The sequence below is a fragment of the Haliotis asinina genome, chromosome 12 (assembly GCF_037392515.1).
Source record: "Haliotis asinina isolate JCU_RB_2024 chromosome 12, JCU_Hal_asi_v2, whole genome shotgun sequence".
NCBI lineage: Eukaryota > Metazoa > Mollusca > Gastropoda > Lepetellida > Haliotidae > Haliotis > Haliotis asinina.
In genome coordinates, this window is record NC_090291.1 from 25,091,049 (window position 1) to 25,113,113 (window position 22,065).

At 40.7% G+C, this 22,065-nt stretch overlaps 2 protein-coding genes across 2 annotated transcripts in view; both read right to left on the reverse strand.

Annotated features, from left to right (window-relative positions):
* LOC137257437 (putative testis-expressed protein 13C) overlaps positions 1-13,098 on the reverse strand; it is a 142,705-nt gene extending 129,607 nt beyond the window's left edge. The window contains exon 1 of the mRNA XM_067794767.1: positions 12,817-13,098. Coding sequence (XP_067650868.1) covers positions 12,817-13,098 — 282 coding nt within the window. The remainder of the gene's footprint in view (positions 1-12,816) is intronic.
* A 1,360-nt stretch (positions 13,099-14,458) lies between these two features.
* The window catches only part of LOC137258076 (paramyosin-like), a 258,586-nt gene continuing 250,979 nt past the window's right edge, over positions 14,459-22,065 (reverse strand). Inside the window, exon 9 of the mRNA XM_067795629.1 lies at positions 14,459-14,667. Within this exon, the coding sequence (XP_067651730.1) occupies positions 14,522-14,667 (146 nt within the window). The 3' untranslated portion in view covers positions 14,459-14,521. The remainder of the gene's footprint in view (positions 14,668-22,065) is intronic.

The following is a 22,065-nucleotide window of genomic DNA, read 5'->3' on the forward strand; positions in this document are numbered from 1 at the left end:
TCATTAAATCAGGGACATGTATATTGATGAAGTGGGATTTTAAACATACATAAGAACAAAAAGCATTTCGACTGTTTCCTTTCATTTAATCAAGTAGAAGCATGTGTTCAGGTGATACAATGACACATGCATGCAGGCTGTGTCTTCAATGCCAATGACTATGTTACACTGGTAGCCTGGACAGTATTGGTTACATAATATATAACTTTCTTCAGTTGTGTAATTCGTAACACTTTCTTGATTATCAGTATCCAGTATGGGCAATATGCTACAGTTGATATGCTACAGTAGTTAGATATGTAGACTAAGTGACCGTTCATAGTATATCACCAGGGGGCGAAGAGGATTTTCAGGGTGGGGGGTGTCGTTCATTTTGTCCACTCAATATAGTGGGAGGATGGTGTGGGGGGTGTCAGCTGTTTTGTTCAGATATTTTAGGGGCATATGATAAATTATGAACTGTCCCTAACAGTTAGACTCTGAAATGAACATATTCTTCTGAAAAAACATTCATAGTGATAACAAATAATGTAATGAAATGGAGCCCTGAGACTTTCTACATTTCCTGAAGCTATGGAAATCTAAACTTGCCACACTTTCTAGATTTGCGTGGGCTTTCTTGGATACATATACTTCAGGGTCTGTAGGACAGACAATTAGATTTGCGACATTTTGGAATCTGTTATAGAACCAGGGAATTACCCTGGTTTATATAATGTCCAAAAGAAGAGCAGACATCCTCATTGGCTACGGACTAAACAGTGCACATGTTGAGGAGTCCAGACTTGGTGCAGTGACATAACCACTGTGGTAGAGTGCACCTGTTCTTAAGTTCACCCATTTGTCATCAAAACAGTATGCCATAAGCCTCTCTGGCACTTACATTTTATCATTTGACACAGTGATCATGTTTACTGAGTGAAATATCTTCTTGATAACAATGGACTGTATGGACAAAAGTTATGGATAACATCTTCATTTTGAGAGATCACTCATGAAATAAACACATTGTTATTCATGAAGTTTGTCTATATTGTGCCTCAAAGCATATAAAGTCCCACTGAAAAGAAGGTATAGACTGGTGTGATAGAGGTTATTGTTGTATAGACTGGTGTGATAGAGGTTATTGTTGTATAGACTGGTGTGATAGAGGTTATTGTTGTATAGACTGGTGTGATAGAGGTTATTGTTGTATAGACTGGTGTGATAGAGGTTATTGTTGTATAGACTGGTGTGATAGAGGTTATTGTTGTATAAACTGGTATCATATGATTCAGATTGAGATTGTGATTAATGCTTTAGTCAGGAATATTCAGATGCATGCAAGTGTTTCAGCAAGTATCACCATTCCCTTATAAAATGGCTTACATTAATTATGACTTTTGTCCATTAATCGTTCTCTATTTCAATGATACAATGTACTGGAGATCTACCAATTACAATTGCAAGAATAGCATCGTCTTGGTCCAAAATCTTAACAAAAGTATCTACATCCACAATATCACATGTGGAGTTAAAGAGATCATTTTGGTTTTTCATGTTAACCATACATGACATAAACAGTTTTACAATGACATTCTCTTGAAAAAATTTCAGCTGATCCATATAGTAAACACAATGTCAGTAAACTGCTCATTTTTCTCTGTGATGAGCATACAGAGATAATTTTCATTACTGAATGTTATACAGGAATAGTTTTATTGACTAAGTCATGAGTTCAGATGGACATAAAATATATCTTCTCAATGAGATTTAATAGCATCATTTAGGGCATTTCTTCTTACTAAATTCACACAGTATGTCGTTTAGGTTATACATATGTACAAGTTGCAACATATTATATACGGAGGATTTTTTACTACCTGCATTGCATGTAGAACTATGTGAACATCTTAACTGACCAGGACAAACTAGAAACATTACTTAAAAATATGGTTATACTTTGCCTTGCATAACTTTCCTACTAGGTGCAGGGCTCTTTTTTCTGTGTAAAACATTGTACTGTACAGGCATAATACCAATGACATCAAATACAACAAAACTTGGAGTGTGCTTGTGTAGGTTACTGTTGCATAATACTGATGACATCCAATACAACAAGACTGGGGGTGATAACATGCAATACAACAAGACTGGGGGTGTGCTTGTGTAGGTTACTGTTGCAGCATTGGTGAAATGGAACCACTCACTCACTCACTCACTCTAAACACAATCCACTTGTGATGCTTCAGCTGCAGGCACCTGCATGTTCATTGTGGTAAATGTTTGCAAAACAGTTTATATAACATATTGTTACAAATTACTGATTAAGTGATAATTCTTACTGGGTCACAATGTTTAATATAAGGGTAACACTATTTTTCAGGGCATTATCATTTGCAGAAGACCGAGGGCTTCTGCAAATGATAATGCCCTCAAAAATAGCGTTATTGTTATTATAGCTAAAATGTATAGAGTTTTTAATACAATAAGAATAAAAACAGCGGCATCGGTTGAGAAGCATTTACTGCCAACAACAAAACGACGGAGGTCACTGACACACATTTTGCAAATATAGACACGTCATAGAACAACACAGATGACGTCACTATTGAGAGTGACATTTGACCTTGAACTTTGCTCATACTACCAGCCGCCATTGATTTCAGTGATCAACAACGTTAGACTTCAAGTCGATATTTTCATTGCTGTATGTTGTCATTTATGGTACAATTGTTATGGTTGGCATAGGCAGGAAAGTGCATAATGGCACAGGCACATGTGACGAATGTGAGCCAGACATATGGTCAATAATGAACCCAAGTTCATTCGAGCCGTAGGTGATTGACCTTCAACAGCTGAGCTACTTATGACGTCACCTAACAACGGGCTTGATAATGGCCCGTCGTCAAGCATTTTGCGGGCGTTATCAAGTTACAGTGGACCGCTCATTTCTGATAACGTGCGGTCGTTTTAATGATAATTCTATCCATTTTAGCTATAAAGTTGAATAAGGCAGGCTATTGAGTTGATCACACACTTGGACACACAGATAACTGGAGTACACCACTCTACCTGCCCCTTCATGAACACTTGACCTACATGATCGCTGCCTGACCGCTTCAGTATAACCGTTTCTCACTCTCAAACCAAGACTTTGGTGATTTGTGACCCATTACTTCTGATTTGACTCAAGTGCATTGTACTAGAAAACTCTGTTGTAAATTGTTGCATGTTGCTCTCTACTCAATAAAAAATATCGAATATTTTATACCTTTTGTCACAGCAAAGTTGTAACCGTAACAGTGTTTGGCATGAATGAGCATATGTACCAGATGAACCTCCACATGGAGTACAGTGTTGTGCCTCACACATTATGTAGGTAAAAATTCCTCTTTTCTTCTTAATTTCTTGTAACAACTTGCTTGTGAATGTGGTGTCGTGGTTATATGGCTGCAGCAATGCTGAAACCATTTACAATCTTCTTTCTTCCAATCGCTCACCATCATTCCAATTGGCTGACTCAGTCAGTGACACAGCTTGACCATCTCAAACATTTTTATCACCTGGTCACAATTCTGGAGGCACTCGATAGACCTTTCCATGACCTTTGCATGGGCGCAGCAACGATAAACTGGTCTGTATAAGTATTTCTGATGTCATGTCTAAGGCAAACATTGCAGGTAAGAAATGTTTACAGTACTAAAGCTTTAATAAATGACCAGGTCATGTCAATACCTTGTGCTCCTTGTTGTAACTCGGCAATTGTAATTTTGCATGAAAACTGACCGCCTTTTAAAGACGTTGCATTTAATATGAAACTGTTAGGGTAACTGTATCTCATAACATAATGATTATCTATTAGTGTTGTTAAAAATTACTAATATATTTTCTTACTTACCTCACACAGATTTAAAAAAATAATGTTCTCTTGCAACTAGAAATAACAATATCATTATGTCAGAGAGGTATCTCAATCTGTAATTATGCAAGGTGAAAATGTAATGAGTGGGTATGTATGGCTGATTATGATAGTTTCTGTTACAGAGCCACTACCTCACAGTTGTGAGTGCTTTTCTGTATATTTTGTTGTTAATTAAATGATAATTATGATGGGTCACATTTTGTATAATAGATGATCTGCATTTTTAGGATTCTCGCAGCAGGCTTGTGCAGGAATCATCTGCCCTTGACTTCCTGTTTGTTTATTTCTGTTTCGGGGGCATTCTACTGTATTGGCTATGGCTGTAGGTGCTCGTACTTTCGGGAAATGACTGAAAATACATATATATAAAGGCTAGTTGCCGTGTTGACACAGAGACACACACTCGGTCATTCACTAGAGTTACCTTGCCAACGCTTTATCCGTCAACGCCTGATCTACTGCTGTCAGACCGCTCACTGTGTTCATTCTGCACGACTCTGCACGACTGTTTCTCTCTCACACTAAGACTTTGTGAGTTTGCTACTATATACATATATATTGTGACCCATTGTCTTAGCTTTTGCCGCATTTTGTATTGTATTTGAAATCTGTATTGTGAAATTGACTTGTGACTTTGTATACCTTGCTCTTTGCATAATAATACAGAGTTTGAATGTTTCAGACTTATCTTTGTTCACAGGGGATTTCTTACATTGTTTGTCACGCTGAATTCTTAACCGTAACAAAATTGGCGGCTCGTCCGGGATAGAATTAATTTGACATTTGAGACCATTTGTGAACTTTATTTCAAATTTGTGCAATTTTGCAACAAGTTAATTGTCGAATGCAACAAGTTAATTGTGGAACCAGCAAAATGGTGTTTGAACTTGAGAAGTTTGTATTGTCCCCTGACTCTGAGACAATCAGTCATTTGAGGATTTATGGCAAATTTCTTCACATCCCAAACTTGATGCCAAAACTGCAACTAAGAAAGTGAAATCCCAAATATGACATAAGTTGCATTTGACCACTTTCTAAATGGCATCGTGTAATCATAGCTTTCGGCTGTGGGAACTGTGCCAATTTACACCAATCAGAAGGGTACACAAAGTACACAGTCTAGACTGCCAGTTGTCTGACTTTCATTTCTGAGGAAGTCATGGTGGCTGAGCGGGCTAGGCAACTGACTTTGTGTGCTGGCAAGTAGGTGCCTGACTCTGAGGGTACGGGTTCGAATCACGAACCAAACAAGTGCTAGAATTTGTACTTTACTAAGAACCTGAAATCCCAAATATGACATATGTTGCATTTGAACACTTTCTAAATGGCATTGTGTAATCACTGCCATGAGGAAATTTCAGAAATTGAAATTTGTGTTGAATCACTATATTGGTGAGGGAATTTTTGAAGATGATGTTTTGGAAATGGTGTCAGAGGAAGGTTCAGATCAATTAGAAATAAAGAAACTTTAAATTCAGTTACAAATTCAAAAAGAAGAAAATAGAAAACAGGAAGAACGGAAAAGGATGGAAATAGAAAAAGAAAAAGAGATGGAAATGAAAAAGTTTCAGATGGAGAAGGAAAGAGAAAGAGACAGAAAGGAATTAGAATTAAAGAAATTGCAAGCTGATAGAGAAATTTTTCTGAAAAAACTTGAAAACCCTTCTCAGACCTCAGATTCTTCCTCATTGACATTGCAAGGCATGCTAAGCTTGTACCCCTTTTAATGAGAAAGAAGTAGACAAATATTTCCTACATTTTGAATAGGTTGATGAAAATCTCAAGTGGCCTAGGGAGTCATGGACTATGTTACTGCAAACTGTTTAGAAGGGTAAAGCTCAGGATGCTTATTCAGCCTTGTCAGTACAGCAAAGCTCAGATTATGATCTTGTCAAGAGTACACTTTTGAAAGCTTATGAATTAGTGCCTGAGGCTTATCGTCAGAAATTCAGGAATGCTCACAAAAGGGACAATGACACTTTTGCTAGAGTTTGCTAGAGAAAAGGAAACATTGTTTGATAGGTGGTGTGGATCTGAGGACGTCACAGATTTTGATGGTTTGAGACACTAAGTGTTGATGGAAGATTTCAAGCAGAGTGTTCATTCTGACCTTAAGACTTATTTGGATGAACAAAAGGTTCATGACTTACATAAGGCAGCACTGTTAGCAGATAATTATTGTTTGACTCACAAGAGTTCTTTTAAGTCTCCGGGTAATACAAAGTTTTCTGGCCAGAAGTGCTTTTCCCCCGCTAAGACTTCAGGACAAGCAGGTTACAGTGGTGTTAGAACAGGTTCAAATTCTAGTGGCAAGCAGTCACATACTTTTCAGTCTAAGCCTAAGACTACCAGTGGTTCTGATCCTGTTTGTGCATATTGTAAGTAGCCATGTCATTTGATGTCTGCATGTTACAAACTCCAGTTTAGAAATCAGGCTACAGGTTCCCCAAATGCATTTGTGTCCATCGCACCTAAGCCTTTCTTTCCAGGTAGTTCTGAGGAGAGTTTTGTCTGTGAGAGTAAATCTCCAGATTCTGTAGTTCAGAAGGAGTTTTTGCCCTTAGTGTATGAGGGTTCTGTGTCACTTATGGGACCCCAAGGCCTGTTATCTTATCTTGAGGGATACTGGAGCTCTTCAATCTCGGATTTTGAAGGGTATTTTGCCTTTTTTCTGATGAGTCTTCAGCTAACTCAGATGTTTTGCTTCAGGGTATAGGTGGCAATTCTTCTGCTCCTCTCCGTTTTGTGAATTTGACTTCAGATCTGATTTCAGGTGAGGTGAAAGGTGGTCTTCTTGACTCTCTCCCATTTCTGGGTTTCGATGTATTGATCTGTAATGATCTTATGAGGTCCATAGGTGGCGCTGATCCTACTGTCACTGTTTTGCCGGAGAGTGCAGATAGTACAGAAAAACGGAAGGATGAATTACCGGGTACTTTTCCTTCTTGTGCAGTGACGAATGTTGAAAGGCACTTCTTCCAAAGGCACTCTGACAGAATGATACCATTTACTATTTGTCATAGTGATCCATTCATGGATCATTCTTTGTGTGAGATACAGACGGATGACTTATCTTCAAAGAGTAGTAGCTCTTCAGGACTTCTTGAAAAGTCAGATAGTTTATCAGGTGGTGAACACATTCTTTCCACAGAGCAGCTTATTAGTGCACAGGGTGAGGATGTTGAAGTGCAGAAGTTGGCTAGTAAGGCTGTTTCTTTTGAGGAGGTTATCAAGGTTTCAGTTTCTTATTACTACAAGGATGGTGTTCTGATGAGGAAATATAGTTCACTGAATGCTCCTGTGGAGGATGAATGGAAATTGTACCATCAAATTGTGGTACCGAAATTATTTTGAAAACATATACTTTCATTGGCACATGAAAGTCCCATGGCAGGTCATTTGAGTGTAAACAAAACTTGTGATGACATTTTGGCACATTTGTTTTGGCCCAGTTTGAGACAAGATGTGGCTGAATTTTGAAAGACCTGTCATGCAAGTGTTGGAAAACCAAATCAGAAAATTTCTTCCACTCCATTAAAACGTATAGCGGCTTTTGGAGAGCCTTTCCATAGAGTTATTATTGATTGTGTTGGTCCACTACCTAAGACTAAGTTTGGTGCTCCTGTGATTGTCAAGGCTTTGATCAAGTTTTTCACGTTAGTTGGTTTGCCAGATGTTGTTCAGTCTGATCAGGGCTCAAACATTATCTCTAAGGTGTTTTAACAAGCTATGTACCAGTTGGATATTAAGCAAGTTAAGTCTAGTGCTTATCCAGAGTTGCAGGGAGCTGTAGAGAGGTTTGGTCAAACTTTGAAGAATATGATGAACACTTTTGGTTTTGAGACAGAGAAACTTTGGGATGAGGGTGTGTGTTTGTTGTTGTTTGCTCTCAGGGAGTCAGATCTGGAAAGTTTAGGGTTTAGCCCCTTAGAGCTTGCTTTTGGTCACAGTGTGCCTTGGACACTAAAACATTTAAAAGAACAATGGTTCAATGACAGTTCTGAGATCAATGTTTTAGACTGTGTCTACAAAAGTAAGTGATTTGGTCAGAAAAAGCATGAAAGTTTCACAGAAAGTCAAAAGAGAGAAATTCCACTTGTGGTGAGAAAGCAACACACTCTATGTCGTCCTGACACCTACCCGTCGTAAACAAAAGAGGTTGTGTCATGTACACATGATTCAGAAATATCATAACAGGTTAGAAACCAAACAGGTTAATTGCAATGCCACACTCTCCCGGTTACTGATTGTACTGAAGACAATGGTAAACATGTTGACAACATTGATGATGGTGTTAGCAGTGTGCAGCTTTAATGAGTTTTCTCATTTATTTCCTGATGTGCCTGGTCGAACTGATGTTGTTAGCCATGATATTGATGTAGGTGATGCTGTACCTGTAAAACAACACCCTTATCGCATGAATCCTGTGAAACATGAAATTCTGCAGATTGAAGTGAAATACATGTTAGACAATGACATTATTGAACCCAGTGACCGCTGTGCTCACATGAAAGCTGTCAATGCACTCTTACGAACTGATTCATACCCAATACCGAGAGTGGACGAATGCAATGATCGCATTGGCCAAGATAAATATAGAATTAAGTTTGACTTATTGAAGGGCTTCTGGCAGATTCCACTCATGAACCGTGCAAAGATCTGCATTTGCTACACCAGATGGACTGTATCCGTACAAAGTGATGCCATTCGGTCTGAAGAACGCGCCAGCGACATTCCAGAGACTCGTCAACAATGTCACATCTGGTCCTGATACTGTTGAAGCTTACATGGATGACGTCATCAATTGCGACATGGCGTGAGAAGACCATTTGAGAGGAACTTTCCTCGAAAGACTATCTGAAGCAAAATTGACTGTGGATCTCGCCAAGTGGGAATTTGGGAGCCCTGTGGTTTGAGCTGGCCAGGCCTCAATATATGGCTGACAGGCGTTTATCTGAAATTATGATCAAAGTAAAAATTTTTAGGGCATGTTGTAGGGTTGGGCATGGCCAGGTACAGCCAGTTCATGCTAAGGTTGAAGCAACTGTAAATTTTCCAGTGCCTCAGTCAAAGAGTGAACTCATGACATTCTTGGGTATGGCAGGCTGTTATAGAAAGTTTTGTAGAAAATTTCTCAGATGTTGTATCACCACTTACCAACCTTTGGGGGGAAAAAGAAATATTTCATTGGGACAGCAGTTGTCAGAGTGCATTTGTCAAAGCCATAATCATGAATTCCCAGTATTGCAGGTAACAAACTTTGAGAACGCATTTAAGGTACAAATTGATGCAGGTGATGCAGATGCAGGTGTTTGACAATTTGACAAGCATCAAAGAAATCATTCTAACATTGAAAAAGAGACATGAGGTCTTTTGCTAGCATGACAGGATTTGGAAGTGTACCTAGGTACCTCTACCTTGCCCATTAATGTGTTTACTGATCACAATCCCTTTACTTTTCTTCATAACATGAAGAACAAGAACGTTCAGTTTGTTATGAGGTGGAGTTTGACCTTACAAGGGTTCAGTTTTGTGATCAGACACATTTAAGGCAAAGACAATGTTTGTGCTGATGTACTTTCCAGGCTGTAAATGTATTATGACTTCATGATGTTGTATGTATGTTTTTGCATTATATCATCATAATTCTGCAAGATGTTTTTCATGTTACTCATATTATCACATCATGTTTTTATGTTATCTTGCTAAGGTTGTAATCGAAAGTTTCCTTAAGGGGAGAATGTTATGAGAGTGTATTTTCTGTAAATTGTATTATTGATTAAGTGATAATTATTATTGGGTCACAATGTTCAGAGATTTGAGTGAAAGTTATTATGGGTCACTCTTCATATGATAAATATTCAGTGCTATCAGGAGCAGCAGGCTTTATAAGTAGTGCTGTAGAGCTGCTTTCCGTGACTAGTTGTGTTTACTTCTGGAAGCCAGTGAGAAAGTTCTAAGTTTGTGGTGATGTGGTCGGAAAGTGCTCGAATATTTAGAAATGAGTGCTTGTGTGTATATATATATAGCTGGTTACTGTGTTGAGGACACACACGGACTACTCTTGGAATAACTGGAGTACATCAATTGGCCTACCTGCAGTCTGCCACTTCGTCAACATTGATTGACCACTCACTGCATCTGTTTCTCACCGTAAACCATTACTTTGGTGAGTTGATATTATATTTGTGATCCATAACTTTAGATTTCACTAAGGTGCATTGTAGATGAAACCTCTATTGTGAATCTTTTTGTCATGCTTTTGTTTGCTCAATAGATAATATTGAATATTTTAGACTTGTCTGTGCTCATGATAAATTTAGGATTTCTAGGGATAATAATAGGGATTTCTTACACCTTTTGTCATGGCAAATTATTAACCATAACACAACTGATAAACAAGGGATACAACATGTTTTGGGACTGCCCAATTTTGTGTAGAAGTTTGTTCCACAATATCTTTCAGAGACTTATTCAAATCAGGTGTTGTAATTTGCTGGAATGATGATATTCACATCAAAGCATTGATGAAGTGAAGAAGCCCTTGTCTGCTAAACCAGTTCTGAAGTATTTCAATCCAGAGGCTGAAACTGTTTTGCAATGTGATGTGTCAGAAAAAAGTTTAGGGGCTTGTATTATGCAGAGCAATCATTCAGTTATGTATGCATTGTGATCACTCACTGAGACTCCAACAAATTATGCTCAGATAGAGAAGGAGCTACTTGCCATTGTGTTTGACATGGAGAAACACATGTGTTTGACAGATGGTCATGGCTAATACCCTCCGTCGTACCTTTCTACCACAAATGTCAGACCAGTGGAATCAAGATGCTCACTGTATCATGATGGCAGACAGTCAATCTCCAGCTGAAATAGATGTTGAATCAATGGATATGTTGAGTTATGTTCCAATATCATCACAAACATTCACTCAGATATCTAAGGCCTCATCTCAAGATAGTGAAATTCAAGCAGTAGCAGCAGTCATCAAAGAAGGATGGCCAGACAATAAATCTGATTTCCCATCTATAGCTCAGCAATACTTCCACTCTATAGATGAACTGTCATTCCAGAATGGTGTAGTCCTTAAAGGTGAACGTGTGGTAGTTCCTAAAGCTGAATGGTAGTGCCTAAAGCATCATGGTCAAACTACACTCTCGTCACTCTGGAATTAAGAATTCTCTTAGAAGTGCAAGGGTAGCAGTGTTTTGGCTCAATATGAATAGAGATGTGAAGGAATTCAAAAACAGGTGTGAAATTGTGCCTGTTACAATGATGAGCAACAAAGATATTCACTGAAAAGTTACAGCCTACCCTTGGAGAAAGTAAGAGTTGATTTGTGGGACTTTGAGGGGAAGGACTTTCTCATAGAGACTGACTATTACTCAGACTTTTTTGATGTAGATAGACTGCATGGTAAGATATCAAAGAGTGTCTGATGGAGCAGTTTGGAAGACATGGCATTCTGCTTCAAGTCATGTCAGACATTAGAAAACCATTTGGCTCCAAAGCCTTTGCAACATTTGTCAGAACCTTTGAATTTGACCTTGTCCATACTCTCTGTGCTATCCACAGTCCAACAGGAAAGTTGAGAACTCAGTGAAATTGTCCAAGAGAATAGTGATAAATCAAAATACACACCTCTGTACGATATGTTCCCATTCACTTTGTATTGGCTCATCCTCATATCAACCTCTTATGACGTCATTTGAGGTTGTTTCCATATATCCCCCTTGGGCATTATCTTGTCCTCCATGGGACTTACAATATCAATGTTTGCTCGGGCGAATATGGAAAACCTCGGCCATGCCTCGATTTTCCATATTCTCCGTCATGAAAAAACATCGGCAATTCTTGAATATTTCTCTCGACTTCCGTCTCGAGAAATATTCAAGAATTACCTGTCAAAATGACAAAATAAATGAGCAAGTGTACTTTTTATTACTTTTTCACCACAACATGAATGACACAGTTCGTAGCGATAATTGCGCCAGAAGAGGTTGGAGGGAGCACAGTCTCCTGTGCAGTTGTGTTGCAAACGTCTGACGCATCCTCAGTCTGATCTCCTGGATGGTGGTGTGTGTGTGGTTGGGTGTTGGTGTGGTGGTGTGTGTGGAGGTGTGATGATGATTTTAAGGGAGGGGGTAACCCATTAAAACCGCCCCCCTCCCCCCAGCCATAATTACGAACGGTCCCTAGAAAGGTTACTTTTTTGACGATGGCATAAAATGGAAAACAAATCGACTTGTAAAACCAACACCGTCAGATAAACTTTTGGCCCTACTAATGACGTCATTGAATAGTGTTTCCAGTTTCTGTTGTTTTATGTACATGTTATAACCGCCTTCATGTCTTATTTTCAGATTTCTGGTTTAATTTTAGAAGTTAGACTCACCCTCAACACTGCGGTGTCCCGTTCGCTCCATAATCAGTTGTTCAGGTACTCCTTTCTCATACAGCTTCGTTGCTGTAGTGACCCTTAGAGAGTGGTTTGTCATATGTCCAGTTATACCTGCTTTACGACGAAGTTCGGGGACCACTTTCTGCAATGTGTTGTGGCCAATCGGTTGACGACTGTACCAGCATGTATCTGTAGGGTGTTGTAGTGGCGTCAGGTAGAACATCTCATCCCTTCCATCTGTGGGACACAGACTCGTGTACTTCTTGTACAGCATTACGTGACAACGTTCTTTACATTCACTTGCGTGGTGTGTTGCCTCTTTAGGAGTTATCTTGAGATGCTTAAGTCCGCCTTGACAGGTCTTTGAACTATCTTCTTTGTACTTAAGATATGCTCGCTTTTCGGTAGGTTCTCACAAGGTAATCAGAGATGGCTTGTAACGAAAGCTTCTGTGTTCAGATCCACTTCTCAGAGAGAAATGTTTACCATTTAGATACACCATAGTATTTACAAGAACTCTGGCGTTGTGACCGCCAAGAAGTTTTAGTTTCCACAGTTGGTACTCTTCATCGTCCCTAATAGGCTCGGCTTGTTTCTTCTTTCGTCCCAATCCAGTATTAGTAATTCTCTTAAGTTCACCATCAAACACTTGCCTGAATTCCTCGAATTCTGGAGAGTTGAGCATGTCCAGATCTCGCTTAGAGGTAAGTCGAATGTGAGACTGAAGTCCCATAACAAGAGATACAAGTGAAGACGGCGGGTCCATCTCTCCATTTTTCTTTCTTACTTCCATTACAAATCTACTCAACCAGAATGTTAGTTCTTCCGTATCCATATTATCATGAGTTTTCATGATTTTCTCCTCGTTGAGCCTGTTGTTATTTCGCCATATTGCCCACGTGTTATAAGTGTTCATGGCCCATTTGTTTCTACGACGGGTGTTCACGGGTACAGCAGTGCGGGTTCGGCCTTCTGTGTCAGTTTTAGACGAAATAAACTTGAACCGCCCCTGTGTTCATTTCTATATCAACCTCTTGCGAGGTTGCTATTTACTACGGAATATGGCGCATATCCTTATTCAGGGATATTTCAATGAAATATTTAGCACGAACTGTGCATGGTGACATGATCACCCAACACCAAGCTTGTTACACATTTTTACCTACAACTAAGTGAAAATCCTTCCTCACATGATATCACTGCAGTTTGCAGCAGTGCTGTGGCAACATTGTTGTGTAACCTGCTTGTGGTTTCACTGGCAGGTGAGAGTGAAGCAGTTGACTTTTTGCCAACTTTAATTAATCGCATCATATGTCATATTTGGGATTTAACTTTCTTAGTAAAGTGCAAATTCTAGTACTTTTTGGGGTTGAATCCCATCCGAGATTCGAACCCGCACCTTAACTAAGAAATTGAAATCCCAAATATGACATACCTTGCATTTGACCACTTTCTAAATGGCACTGTGTAATCATAACTTGTAATGGCTGGGTATTATGTAACCATACGCTCATTTTAGAATGAATTTGGCGTTCGCTTAAGACTAGCCACATGTCTTTCATATGTAATGGTTAAAAAAAGTACCAACAAATGTGACTTTATTTGTTTTTTAAGTCACATGGAATAATGTGAATGAAGACCCAAAAAAGACATTTGTGCTTATGAAGTTATAGTAGTATTTCATATGTGAATTATTAAATCTCTGCACATTTAACGTCTTTCCCAAGGTTATGATCGCTGCATGCCAGAACATGAGATTTTGCTCACAACATGTTATAATAGGCTACCTCAAAAGATGTGTATCACAAATGTCTCAAAGTAACATCTTAACTAACTTGATTACTATCAACTTGTCAACAACTCTCCTGATGCTGTTAACTCAGTGTGGGGACAGATTCAATGCATACATGACTCAAATTTAGTTGATGATATCATCTAGTTAATCTTTGGTGAAGATTTAGGTATATCAGTCATGTGACGTAGTAATAAAGAGCAGTGTTGGTAATATATCATTGTTTGTTTGGAGAGTTTATGGCAGAACAGGAAGAAAGTTCACATTAAAACTGTACGTATTTGCACAATTGACTGCACCATGCTTTCTGTATCTTATTGGGAGCTGGGGGAAGAGCAAAAAAAGTAACTGAACAAACATGCAAGATTGTCCTAATGTTATATTTATGTCCAAATAAAACAGGAAATGTATGACATGATCATGACTACTTCTGTTTCCGTGCGGATGTTGTTCTGAAAGTGCTGCTACTCCCTGTAGAACGGAGCCCTGTGGTCTGAGCTGACTTCAGGAAGGTAGTACTGCCACTTGCATCCCGGGCCAGTCCTCGACGTATGGATGACATGCGTTTATCTGAAATTATGATTAAACTAAAAATAATTGATGTAATGGACAATAAAAACAAGCAGGGTTCACTAATAACCCAGACCTCGACTCCAAAATTAGCAAAAGAACAATTTTCATTTTGAAGGTTTTGCAACCATAGATTTGGTGAGATACTTGAATACTCTAATATTCTTCAAACTTTCAATCAACCCAGGGTAAAAATAAAATTCAGTATCATGTTAAAGGTATGGTACCATTACATCCTTAAGTCATGGCAGATTATGTTATGTCATATTGCCTTTAGGAACTTAAGCAAGAATGTCAGTATTTTGACTGATTTGAGTCAAAGAACAAAATGGATGTCTTGGATATAAGGAGTGAGTGAATGAGTTCAGTTTTACACTGTTAGCAATATTCCAGTAATATCATTGCAGGTGACACCAGAAAAAGGTTTCATTCATTGTACCCATGGGTGAAATCAAACCTAGGGCCAAAATTTTCAAAGCTCTCTTCGCGTTAAGATAGTCGTAAGATAATGTTAATGAATGCCACTTATGGCTATCTTAGTGCAAAGAGTGCTTTGATACTGTAAGCCAAGGTGTGTGATGAGCAAATGCTGTAACCACAAGGCTGCCTCACCACCCTTTGGCTCTAAAGAAACTGATGTGTGAAAAATTTGGCAATAAAAAAAATGAAAGACTGACATTAGGAAATGAAAAGGAAAGAATTTGGACTAAGCAATAACAAATTCATGGTTACAAAGACATTCTGCCAAAAGAAAGAAATTGATTAACAGCATGCTTGCTTTCTCCTCAATTGTTTGACCTATCTGAGCAGATTAGATTTGTTCTGCCATTCTCTGAACATACAGTTCAAAAGTTGTTTTTTTTACATTGTGTAAAGGTGTCTGTTACTTTCAAATGTCCTGATGTTGTGGCAGTATTTAGGGGTATAGGTCATGAAAGTCATTCTGCATTACTGTTAAGTAGTTAAGATTTTCTGGGGGTTGCAGTTTTGAAGGCTTATGAATAGGTTCTAAAAGTTACAGTCAGTTCAGGTATGCTAAGAAAAAAGATAATAGCACTATTGAATTTTTTATGCAGAGGGAATCTTTGACTGATGGGTGATGTACATCAAATGAGATAAATGAGTTTGAGGAGTTTTCAAGCCAGAATTCTCAGGGTACAGAAAAGAAAATGATAGCTCATCCCCTCTACTTTTTGCCCCTATACTTCTGTAATGTAAAGTTCTACTTCAGCTGGTATAGACATACTTCAAAGTTTCACACGAAGTGGTGTGTAGCTTTTGGTTTGTGTTCAGTTCACACTAAAGTCAAATAATCTGCTGATGATGGTGATCAACAGGCCAGGATTTCTGACTTCACACGGATGTTTGAGAGGTTGTAAATGAACAAAAATTTGTTTTATTGCCTATGAGGATGAAAATATCAGGGTTCATATTTTTCACACAATGCCCTAGGGCAAAATATAATTTTGTCATTGCAACATGATAACATGAAAAACGCGATGACATCATTCTTCTGTGATGATGCATTCTACATGTGGCAACAGGAGGTAGTCAGCCAAGGTTTGAAAGTAGAATTTGAGTAGTATATACAATGGGGGTTCTGGATCACTTTCAAGAAAAGTCTCTACAAAGCCTTATTTACTAACTAAGGCTTTGGTTGGGCCCTTAGCTCTTGCTACTATTACCCCTACTACTTAACGTGTGTTGGAGGTAACACTGTGCCGTACGGTACGATCAATAATTCTTCTCTTACCCGGCCTATGTCACGTTTATATCGATGAAACAGTTTAACGTGAACCGCCTATGATCTCTTTGGTGTTCGTAATAAAGGCTTGCTGGGCTTTTTGTATCCCCTGTTCTATGTACTTTTTTTTCTCGTCCTCGCTGATAGTAGACTTACGAGACTTGGACCGAATATCTTGTTTCATTCCGTTATATTTTGTGAGTTCAGAGAGGATTGAACGAAACTCCTCTTCTGAGATCTTACTATCAGAGAGTGCCGTGGAAATACGCCCACTTACTGTGTTGAGCTTTGCTTCGGCCAGAATCCTGATCTCGTCGTGTTTCAATACCTTACGATGAAGTCTGCGTGATACTAACTTAAGCACCAACCCTAACACCCCTACCACCCCAGCTGTTATTTCAATACCTAGCACTATAGGTGCAGCCACTATGGTAGCTAACAACCCAACACCTGCAGCCCCTAGTCCCATGCTGGTTGCCATAAGGGTAGTGTCAGCCCCGTCCACGATATTGAAAGCTCTATTATACTTCTTACATAGTGCTTTCCGCGTGTCACGGTCTTGTTCTAGTTGGCGTTTCACATCACATAACTGCCTCAAGCAGAACCCATCTACGGTTTCCAGCGTCTTCGCTACTTCCTCTACGACTGGGTACAGACCCATCCTATAATATATATTATGAAAGATATTTTAATTGGGTTTCAGTTAAAAGTCTATCAATGTATTTGAAGTCTACAAGATCTAGACTATTAGTCAGGGTAATAGGTGAGAGGCTAATATACCTTTCTGTTGTAATAAAAACCCCACTGAGGCTTATTAAGTGGTTTATAGAACCCGTGGTATCCCGTTGTATAACAATACGACAATATTGGTGCATGTGTTCGTTAGACCAGTGTATTGACACCCCGGGTAAAATTTGGTGTACTGTTGGGGGGTTTTCATTGAATAAAGACGTAAAGACGACTTCTATGATGAGTGTGAAAGGGGGGAATAGTCTATTAGGATTATTGCTAAATGTTAATCTATTGTTTGACCCAGTACTTAACCCCTTTTTTTTCCCGTCCCAAATAGTTATCATGCGTAATTTCCTCTCCGGAATGAAATCCCCGGCCCAGATACCGTTGTTCCTAATCTTAGAGATATTCTCCCATTCGTCTAATGTGAGATAAGGTGAGGCGAGTGTTAAGTTGACCAACCATTTGGGCTCTTTTAAATCTGATAACGACACCCGTCTGTACACGTTGTCTTTGAAGTGCAGGATATATAAGGCGTCTTCCTCACCAGGCTGATCGAATCCCTCCGTATCTCCTAGGTCGTTAAGCGTAGTGTTGGGACGATGACTGGTCATTATTATACTATTACGATATAATTTCCAACTGGTTTTCTGATAATAATTCAGGGGTGAACTTCATACCCATGAAGTGTATGTTGTCAGGCAGGAAGATATTGGTTAGTGACATCTTGTTTTCCACGATCACGTTGACCCCCTGCAGACTGGTGTTGGAGCCGACATCCACCCGCACGTAAACGTTGCAAACTTGATACTGGTGTCGTTTCCCCCACCCGAGTTTGATCCCCTTCACGATCTCGACATCATTCCCCGATGGTTCCCCTAGGTAGACTTTGATGACCAGTGTTGAGTTTGCCTGTAGACTCTCTAGTATACTGACCACGCCTTCGAATTCAGACACCAACTGCAATTTCACGTTTTGTATGGCCGGTTTACTCGATAGCATGTGGGCTGCCATAGTGTTGAGTGGGCTGACGACTACGCTACGTCTCTGAGTTGGGACGTAAGCCACGAGCAGGGTTCCATTGTTCACGACTTTGTTTAGGTGGTTGTCTTTGTTATCCGTGAACACGTAGGGGGAGCCGAGCCTAATATTGAGAAACCAGTCGTCGTTATCAGGTAACAACACCCACTTGTCATCTTCGGTGAAGACGAGCATATATGGTTTGTTTCGGGCGACGGTAGTGCTCTCAACATCGTCTAAGTCGAACAGTTTACCCCCGAACGATGGGTATATTATCCAGTTATTACCGGTGTTGACAAGGGCGTACTTAGTGTTGACTTTTGCTCTTGTGGTATCTATTATATCACTTAGGGTTCCACCGGAGGGGACTTCAACGCGTTTGTAAATGTTGTTTTTCAGTTGCAAGGCGTACGATGTACCATCTACTCCGGGAGCGTCGAAACCGCGCGTGTCTCCGAGGTCGGAGATCCCGATATTGACGCATTTTTTCACTCCGGGCCCTTGTGCGCTGGTCATTTTACATGAAGCGTTAAGCTGAGGTGTCCTATATTTACAGGATTATGATTTATATCTAACACCGATATTGTCAGCTCAGGTATGTTGCCCTGGGTTAATCTCTTATACTGCCGTGGTGAAAACGACTCGGTTCTACCGTCGTTGTATTTCTCAGTTTTCACCGGCACTGCTCTCAGTATAGTGGAAGGGTGACCTCCTTGAATGTTGTACGTTGTGCTCACCTGACCGAGATGAATGTACAGCTCTCGGTACGGTACTAGATCGGGTAACTTCGTGCCTGTGACGGTTGTTGTTGGTTTTATCTCGTCAGGAGACATACCGAGTATCCTCGCTAATGGTCGGCCGAGCCTCAAGGGGTTTCTTCCGTTGTTGATTAACACCACTGTACCGTTTGAGTCGTTCATCTTGAGTTCAGCTCCCAGGGGTTTGAAGACCTCGTCGTTTAGAGAGCACACGCTGTACTAGCCGTCAGTTATCTGACTGCGAGTTCCACTGACGAACAGCTTATTGTTGCTGACGTTGATGTTAGTCCATTGCGGTAGGTAGGTGATATCGCAGAGTGCGACTTCGAGTTGGCCTGACGTGTTATCGATCGCGTGCGTCAGCTGAACGGCCTCACCGCTCGTTATTCCTGGAAGTGTTATGTACATGTTAGAGTATATATGCTCATTATATAAGAGTTTTAAAATGTTGTTTTACCCTAAACTGGACGTAGATTTCTCCCCCATGAAGATCGTGGTTGCTCCTGGGTTGTATTTCAATGCCCAGCTTTTAGATGTGTTCGATAAGTATAAGCTTTCGGTGACTAACATCAAGGCAGTCCACGCTTGGTTCAACAACCCTATGCAGTTCTGGCAGAATCAATTAAACTTTGCCGTGTGGTGCACTACAACGGGGTGTGGTGTGACATTGACCGACACTCGGCGTGGACCGCTGAGTCAGTCTGTGTTCAAGTTCCACGTGTACTACCAGGTCAGACGTATCCTTAAAGAGATCAGCGCCCCCCTCCCACAGGACAAAGCGTGGGACGCAACAAACAACCCGTACGATAGACGGGTCTACGAACGTATTTGCAATGAATTCGAAATAAGCCCGAAGACGGATTGGCGTTTGCCGGGGCTGAACCACGGATTGGGTATTCCTTACAGCGATGGGCTCTCAGTAAAAGCATTTAAGAAAGATTTACTAACAAACTTTATGAAACGAAAAATGTTTAGTACTGAGAATTTTTTCCATGCATTAGATGATATTGTTCCTAAACCTACCAAATATGGACCAAAACCAGTGAAAGATGCAAGTGATGATTTAGTGAAACGAGGTATACTTAGGCAGGACTTTGCTTTGTCGAGTAATGAATGGAGGGATGATCGTATGAATTTTGAAGGTGGTGTTGCTTTCATAATCCAGAAAGTGGAGCAGTCAACCGCAGACGGGTGGAAAATGTTCATGCTGGACACGTCGAAAGGATTCACTCGTGCCGGGGTAGTCAGGTTGAACGACTCGATTCGAACGTACGTGTGGGCGCTGTTGGGTGCGCAGTCGATGACGCGTTCCAACATCCTCGGTAAGGGAACTGCTTACGACACTCAGAAACAGTTCGTTTCCAACGTTGAGGATGCTATCAATTCTCCAGTTGATCTCCCGCGGGCCATCGACCATTACCAAAACGTGTTAGAATACGCCAGATCGAAAGTCAATTACGTGTTCGGCGTGGGGCTGTACATGGCTCCGAGTGATATGCAACTGAGAGTAAAAAAAGTGGTGGGTTATAACAACAAAATAGTCATAGCCACGAAGGATCAAAAGTTGGGTATCAACCCCGATATTAACACCCCCTATATCCCACACATCCCACCACGTGAAACGGGTATAGTGGCGCCACCCCCGGAGCCTAAAGTTCATGTGGGGGTACCCCCCACACACCCCCATATTCAGGCCTCCTATCAGCAGCATATTGATAGTAAAACGGCCCTGGTGGTTGGTGGGGTAGCTTTGGGACTTATTTGGTTAAAGATTTCTTAGCCGCTACGTACACCAGACCCGCCACGGCGACGATGGCTGCCCACAGGTTTTGACTGAGCCACGTGGCAGTTTTAGCCAGAGCGCCCAACAACCACGAGACGATGCTACCCAGGATGCCGGGAAGGGCTTCGGCGGCTTTACCAGCCAGTTTAGCTAGACCTTCCCCGCGTTTTTTTATCCAGTCTTTAACACCACCGCCACTTGGGGTTCCGCTGCCGGCAGGCCCCACAGGGGTACCCCCTGTCAGTGACACCACCAGGGTTGATATGATGAAACCCAATGCAGTCAGAATGCTGGCGATGGTGATCCCTTGCTCCCGGAACTATATCCGAATCCTGTCTGCTAACGTGGTATCTCGGTAGAGGACTTGATTGATGGTTTCCCGCACACGGTTGGTCTGGGATCGAAGCTTTTCTTTGTAGCCGGACGCTGTCTCCAACCAGACCTGCCTTTCCTCTTCCAAATTACGTATTCGTTCCTCGATGGTGGCTTTCATAGACTCGTCCTCAGTTTCACCGAGTTTGCCCTTTTCATAGTTGATGTGGTCGTCTATCTCACTCACTTTGGCCGTGCTTTTCCAGAGCTGACCACGAATGGTTTGCATCAACAGGTCCAACCCCTTCAGTTCAGGTAATTTCGAGGCCCGGGAAGGGCTTGTTCTTGTAGTCGGCCAACACCTTTTCAATATCATAAGTCATGTTTTGATCCGATGTGGCGTCCCTGATGCCTTCCAGACTTTGAACTAACTTCGGAGGATACTGCTTAGGTCGCGCGCCACCGTAATCTATGAAGCCTAGTTCATCGCGGACAAAGTTACTCCCATGTCGACTGCTCAGTGTTGATAAAGCAAGCGGTTCTCTCGTTCGTTTATGCATGAGATCGATCTCCGGGTGAGCCTTCAAACGCAGCGTGCCATTGCTATCGATGGTAAACCTGGAATAGTCCCTTCCCAACGGCTTGAGTTTGGATTTATTTTCAACTGCGTTGTAATAATCGTCGACGGCGCCCTCCATGAGTGGGTCACCTGAGAATGAGGTCTCCTGGTCATCATTGAATGCCTGGGCACTATCGTCCCACATATCATTCATAGGTATGTCTTCATCCATTATTTAGTATTAAAAATATATTTCATTTATATATAACAATGTACGGCAGAAAATTAGATCCTTTCAGAAGATTGAGAGAGCCATTAGGAGCCAGAGCCGTGCGCCAGTCGGTGACCATCACCAACAATCCCAGCAAGATAGACCAGAATCAAACTCTGCTGGTTAGATTTCCAAACCTTGGTGAGAATGACCTTATTGTACCAGGCACTGTTCGACTGGCGTTCAATATCACGTTGACCTCCGACAACGACAAACGCG